The sequence below is a fragment of the Oncorhynchus mykiss genome, chromosome 2 (genome assembly GCF_057628025.1).
Source record: "Oncorhynchus mykiss isolate SJ-2025 chromosome 2, ASM5762802v1, whole genome shotgun sequence".
NCBI classification, from domain to species: domain Eukaryota; kingdom Metazoa; phylum Chordata; class Actinopteri; order Salmoniformes; family Salmonidae; genus Oncorhynchus; species Oncorhynchus mykiss.
The window spans coordinates 50212492-50219694 of record NC_143023.1 but is presented as its reverse complement, the minus strand read 5'-3'; the positions used below and the strand labels follow the sequence as shown (position 1 = coordinate 50219694).

The following is a 7203-nucleotide window of genomic DNA, read 5'->3' as shown; positions in this document are numbered from 1 at the left end:
TACCCACCACTGTGACCTGTATGCTCTTGTTGGCTGGCCCTCGCTACATATTCGTCGCCAAACCCACTGGCTCCAGGTTATCTATAAATCTTTGCTAGATAAAGCCCCACCTTATCTCAGCTCACTGGTCACCATAGCAACACCCACCCGTAGCACGTGCTCCAGCAGTTATATTTCACTGGTCCTCCCAAAATCCAACACTTTGGGGATGACTTTCCTTCCAGTTCTCTGCTGCCAATGACTGGAATGAATTGCAAAAATCACTGAAGCTGGAGTCTTATATCTCCCTCTAACTTTAAGCATCAGCTGTCAGAGCAGCTGACCGATCACTGTACCTGTCACTGTACCTGTACACAGCCAATCTGTAAATAGCACACTCAACTACCATATTGTTATTTATCTTCTTGCTCTTTTGCACCCCAGTATCTCTACTTGCACATCATCATCTGCACATCTATCACTCCAGTGTTAATGCTAAATTGTAATTGTTTTGCCTCTATGGCCTATTTATTGCCTTACCTCCCTACTCTTCTCCATTTGCACACACTGTTCATAGATTTTTCTATTGTGTTATTGACTCTACGTTTGTTTGTAACGCTTTTGTTTTTGTCGCACTGCTTTGCTTTATCTTGGCCAGGTCGCAGTTGTAAATGAGAACTTGTTCTCAACTGGCCTACCTGGTTAAATAAAGGTGAAATAAAAAAATGAAGACCATCAGTCGGTTGATGCAGTCATTTTGAGCGAGGATGGAAGCCCCTCACGAAAGCATCAAAGATCTGATGACGAGGCAAACAATGTAAGTTTGTAATTCATTCTTCAATTCACCTGCCATCAAATGGATTTTTCACTGCTGTTTTTTTTTTTACAGCTAATAGAGAGAATAATGAAGGAAAAGCCTGGTGGAGAGGTTGTCATCAAGGAGTACTACAAAACTAAAAGCCTGATTGACTGCACCAGACGAAAGATGATCAATATTCTTGTTTCGGCGATGACAGACTCTCACGGGTAAGTTTAAAGTAAAGATGCATAATGAAAATTGTTGAGCATTACTAGCTCTCATATCTGCTCAATGTTAAAAATGACTTCTGTATCAGTATCTCAGTCACATAATTGGTTAGGCTAATGCTTACCATCCACTGCTATTGGTAGAAGATTTCTCTTGTATCAAATTCGATGGGCATGATACTGATTCAAAAATCACTCCTGATATTTAGCTTACTGGGGACCAAAGCAAATGGGATTTGGTTATTTGTTTTTTCTTTCAAGATTAGTAACCATGTTAATTTTCTTAAAGAACAATATTACGACCCTAATATTAAAGGGTACCTCGCGTATAGAATGAAAACCGTTCAGAGGTATTTGGCTTCATCTGAGAAACGGCCCACTCAACTATAATATGGAGGGCCAGCTGCTGAGAGGGAGTCCAGTTCATCCACTTTGGCTACCCTGAGTGAAGACCGGTGCAGAGATGCCATTCCTCTTATGAAGCATTGTTCTGATGAAAGTCAAACAGAAGATGAGATTGACCTTTGAGTACAGGAAGAAGATGACCCACGACCCGAGTAAATGCTCCACCATCCTAACCGAATTTCCACGCTTTCTGGATGTGAAGGGCTTGGTAAGACTTGTATTGTGTTTAATCTCTAGATGCCAAATTCAGGTTGGCCAGTAAATTTAAACAAAAACAACACTTCCGTAATAGTAGTTAAATTAATGTGTAGGCTGGTGATTTACTCAAACTCTGTTTTGGAGGTTAAAATTGAAACTTTTGAGATAAATAAATTGACTTGCACAAAACTAATGTTTTGTTCTTTGTCTTATTTGTTTCAGATTGAACAGTGTTTTGTGCTGCTGTTTGGAGAGGGAACATCAAGTTTTTGGAGAGGTGACCAACTATATTCAAGCAAAAGATCATCATGATAAGCAAGGCCACTCAGGGAGCTGAACTTCAGGAGCTGATCCAGATGGCAGATTCTGCAGTTAATGAGGGAGCTGACATGAATGCTGACGGTTAGATTATCATAATTTATCATTTATATTTCAAATAACTCTGAAATGTTAATGTCACTGATGGAATTGACTATTTTAAATCAGGATATTTTATTTGTTTAGGATGGGACGATAACATTTCCTTCATCCTTCTCCTGCTCCATTTGATTCCTCCTTTATCACAAGGCCGCAAAAGACCAGGCAAGATGTCTGCATCCCAAGCTGAACAGCATCTTGTGATATTGCAAAAGGTTTGTATTGACATTCTTATTCTTGGACAGTGCTGCAGCCGTTATGATGAACTAATGAGGGTGTTCGTTTTTATCGTCTTCAGGCAAGAACCAGTATCCAAGAGCACCTTGATGCGATTGACCAGAGCCGCCAACCATATCTTCTTGCAGTCGGCACCAGGAAGAGCAGCATCCATACATACAGTGCCTTGCGAAAGTATTCGGCCCCCTTGAACTTTGCGACCTTTTGCCACATTTCAGGCTTCAAACATAAAGATATAAAACTGTATTTTTTTGTGAAGAATCAACAAGTGGGACACAATCATGAAGTGGAACGACATTTATTGGATATTTCAAACTTTTTTAACAAATCAAAAACAGAAAAATTGGGCGTGCAAAATTATTCAGCCCCCTTAAGTTAATACTTTGTAGCGCCACCTTTTGCTGCGATTACAGCTGTAAGTCGCTTGGGGTATGTCTCTATCAGTTTTGCACATCGAGAGACTGACATTTTTTCCCATTCCTCCTTGCAAAACAGCTCGAGCTCAGTGAGGTTGGATGGAGAGCATTTGTGAACAGCAGTTTTCAGTTCTTTCCACAGATTCTCGATTGGATTCAGGTCTGGACTTGGCCATTCTAACACCTGGATATGTTTATTTTTGAACCATTCCATTGTAGATTTTGCTTTATGTTTTGGATCATTGTCTTGTTGGAAGACAAATCTCCGTCCCAGTCTCAGGTCTTTTGCAGACTCCATCAGGTTTTCTTCCAGAATGGTCCTGTATTTGGCTCCATCCATCTTCCCATCAATTTTAACCATCTTCCCTGTCCCTGCTGAAGAAAAGCAGGCCCAAACCATGATGCTGCCACCACCATGTTTGACAGTGGGGATGGTGTGTTCAGCTGTGTTGCTTTTACGCCAAACATAGCGTTTTGCATTGTTGCCAAAAAGTTCAATTTTGGTTTCATCTGACCAGAACACCTTCTTCCACATGTTTGGTGTGTCTCCCAGGTGGCTTGTGGCAAACTTTAAACAACACTTTTTATGGATATCTTTAAGAAATGGCTTTCTTCTTGCCACTCTTCCATAAAGGCCAGATTTGTGCAATATACAACTGATTGTTGTCCTATGGACAGAGTCTCCCACCTCAGCTGTAGATCTCTGCAGTTCATCCAGAGTGATCATGGGCCTCTTGGCTGCATCTCTGATCAGTCTTCTCCTTGTATGAGCTGAAAGTTTAGAAGGACGGCCAGGTCTTGGTAGATTTGCAGTGGTCTGATACTCCTTCCATTTCAATATTATCGCTTGCACAGTGCTCCTTGGGATGTTTAAAGCTTGGGAAATCTTTTTGTATCCAAATCCGGCTTTAAACTTCTTCACAACAGTATCTCGGACCTGCCTGGTGTGTTCCTTGTTCTTCATGATGCTCTCTGCGCTTTTAACGGACCTCTGAGACTATCACAGTGCAGGTGCATTTATACGGAGACTTGGTTACACACAGGTGGATTGTATTTATCCTCATTAGTCATTTAGGTCAACATTGGATCATTCAGAGATCCTCACTGAACTTCTGGAGAGAGTTTGCTGCACTGAAAGTAAAGGGGCTGAATAATTTTGCACGCCCAATTTTTCAGTTTTTGATTTGTTAAAAAAGTTTGAAATATCCAATAAATGTCGTTCCACTTCATGATTGTGTCCCACTTGTTGTTGATTCTTCACAAAAAAATACAGTTTTATATCTTTATGTTTGAAGTCTGAAATGTGGCAAAAGGTCGCAAAGTTCAAGGGGGCCGAATACTTTCGCAAGGCACTGTATATGTGTGTGTAAATCAAAGAGGGAAAAAGAGCTTTCAATGTGAAAATACTTTTTCCATCTCTCACAGTCATGTCAATAAAACACACCTTACACGCCTGAATCACTTCTGATTGCGTCGATTACTTAGCACATACAGAGAACAACACCAACACAGAGAGCAACACCGTCAGAAGCTCTGGCAACAGATAGCAAGGAATTTGTATGTAAGTTGATTCTCAGTACCGCACAGATATGTGTTCATTGGTATTCTAAAATTGTTGTTCCATTGTAAGTTCTTACAATATATATAGTACTATTATATGCTGCATGTATTACTTTGAGCAGAGCTCTGTAAAATTGCCATGACACCAAAAAAGTGGATGTAAGATCAGGGACATCTTAGCTCTAAGAGTCCATCTTCCAATATTGTTTGTTTTGGTATAGCATTTACGTAAAATATAAGGAATAGTACACATGAATTGGAAAGCAACTTTGAATGGTGCTATTGACTGAGTAGTGTAATGATTAACCAGGTAGCTCAGTCCTATGGTTGTAAACTGAGCTTGTAAACCACATTTCACCTAACTTTATTATCCATCCATCCACCATGGTCAATTTGTCTGATTAATGTGGGTGTGCTCAGGCTGCTACTGATCCTACCACGCCATGGAAAATAACTTTCGATCAACAGGAGTGCCCCCTGGCCTGGAGTACCTAACACAGGTAAGACAGTGAAGTCAATCGTCTTATATTTTGTTTATGGAACTGTGACCTCAAAAAAGTCCAATGTTAACTTTTATGGGATAAGATAATTGGTTAGGAGACGGGAGAGAGCTGGCCACGGTAGGGAACTCTGTACCCAATCCCACCTTTATCTGTTTGCTACAGATCGATCAAATCTTGATCCATCAGAAAATGGAACTGCTGGAGGGTAAGTCATGTTATACACAGCATGCCATTAATTACTCCGACGCGATCTCTCACCTTCACCCACATCCCCCGTGACCCCTTTCTTCCTATGCTCCTCTCTAGCCATCACTTCCTTTGAGACTAAAAACCGGTACGTAATCAAGAACAGTTTGGGACAGGAAATCTACACGGCCAAGGAGGATAGTGACTGCTGCACCCGGAACTGCTGCGGTCCCAACCGCATGTTTGAGATGAAGATCAAAGACCACAGTGGCCAGGAGGTCATGCACCTGGTCAAGCCCTTCCGCTGCACCTCCTGCTTCTGGCCCTGCTGCCTGCAAGAGGTATTATAACTGTTCATAACACACATATTAACATCTTATAAAACATCTTATAACACCCTTACAACAGACACCTCCTGCTACTTCCTCTGCTGTCTGTAAGATGTATTTGAACTGCTTATAATGCAGCTTATAACCTCAATCACATCACATGTATAACAGACACCTGCTACTTTCTTAGATGCCTGAAATCGCTTATAATATACATATTATAACAGACACCTCCTGCTACTTCCCCTATTGCTCGCAAGTGGCCACTTATAACACAGCTTCTAAATTACACAATTATAACACACTTATAACAGAGACTGGCTGCTCAATTTTATCATTGCAAGATACTGTTTCAAGGATACTCTAACGTCTGAATTTATTTTTCTCCCTTGACCATTTTCCTCTGTATCTGTGAATGCTTGTCTGTCATAGATGGAGGTCCAATCCCCTCCTAGCACCACCATAGGTTATGTGGTTCAGAACTGGCATCCCTTCAAGCCAAAACTGTCCATCCTAGGAGCTGCCAAAGAGACTCTCCTGACGATTGAAGGTCCTTTCTGTGCCTGTAGCTGCTGTGGAGATGTTGATTTTGAGGTGAGGCTGTTAGGGAGAGGACTGTGGTCTATCTCTATTTGTGAGTGTTCAAGTTGCCCTGAGTCTGTTAAACCCTAGGTTGTCCTCATTAGGGCACACTGTAGCAAAACGGGGGGGAATGGAGTCCAGGTAACCCCTCACTATTTCAATTTGTTTTCTTCCATTTGCTGCCTAATAAACATCACCCTGATTAGAGTCCTTTGTGTTTCTATAACAGGTGATGGGTAAGGACAGTGACCAGCCCATTGGGAGAATAAGTAAGCAGTGGAGTGGGCTGATAAAGGAGGCCTTCACTGACTCAGACAACTTTGGGATCCAGTTCCCCATGGACCTGGATGTCAAGATGAAGGCTGTGCTGATGGGGGCCTGCATCCTTATTGTAAGTGTTGTCACACGCTGCGACTTACCCAGGCAACCCAATTATGATCTGTGGCCCCATTATTGGCAAAAGATCCGAATTGGGCTGCCTGTGTAAACCCAGCCATATCTATAGAGCTAGGTCAGATTCAAGTTCATTTGGCATTTGTAGTTATTAAGAAGACATAGCCTACATTGGAATTCTTTGTAGGAGCTCTCTTATATAGTACATTACACACATATACAGTACATAGGCTATAATCCATAAGCGAATTTCTCAATCATTGTGTCAGTGACCTAGTGAAGCAGCCATTGCTGAAAATTTACCGGCAAACCAATCAATTAGTCAGTACTGATACTCCTATTGTAGTGCATCAATATAAAGCCATTATAAATCCTGTCTATTAAGATTAATCAAACAATTACGTATTTATGATAGTGTGATGATCTCCATCATGCCTATTCATTGTGTATCCATTTCTCTTTCTTTATTCTTTGTCTCCAAACAGGATTTCATGTTCTTTGAAAGGAGTGGTGACAGTGATCAACGGTGTTCTGTATTTGGATAAGAGATTGAGTTTTTGATCATGTACAAATTACATGATACTATAGTTGATAATGACATGGCTATTGGATGCATATGAATCACATAACATGACAGTTAAGACAAAACAAATATGTGTTCTTTATTAATTCAATATATTCATCTGTATTTTGGATGTCTGAATACAATATTCAAACATTTGTAACACTGTGTGTGCTTTTTCTTTTGAAAATATTGAAATGTCATGTAATAATATTAGGTATCTCATGTAAAGGATGAAGCACATTCTCAAATATAGCTGCGAGCAGCAATGAATGGGGTTCACTGGATGACAGAAAGGACACAAGATCAGTTGAATAACAAAGCAAGCACTCTATCATGTATGAATTATCATAATTTATGTGCAATCAGTAAAAGCATTACCATGTTTATCTCTCAATACCACAGGGATG

General features: G+C 40.6%; 1 protein-coding gene and 1 pseudogene across 1 annotated transcript; both read left to right on the top strand.

The window, feature by feature from the left end:
• The first annotated feature begins 1403 nt into the window (after positions 1 to 1403).
• Positions 1404 to 3423, top strand: LOC118937274 (uncharacterized; annotated as a pseudogene).
• A 676-nt stretch (positions 3424 to 4099) lies between these two features.
• On the top strand, positions 4100 to 6956 carry plscr3a (phospholipid scramblase 3a). The gene is made up of 7 exons (XM_021564378.3): positions 4100 to 4239; positions 4659 to 4738; positions 4904 to 4946; positions 5048 to 5268; positions 5689 to 5850; positions 6068 to 6229; positions 6717 to 6956. The coding sequence occupies exons 2-7, from the start codon at positions 4682 to 4684 to the stop codon at positions 6774 to 6776; spliced, it is 705 nt and encodes a 234-aa protein (XP_021420053.3). The 5' UTR covers positions 4100 to 4239; positions 4659 to 4681; the 3' UTR covers positions 6777 to 6956.
• Positions 6957 to 7203: the final 247 nt, after the last annotated feature.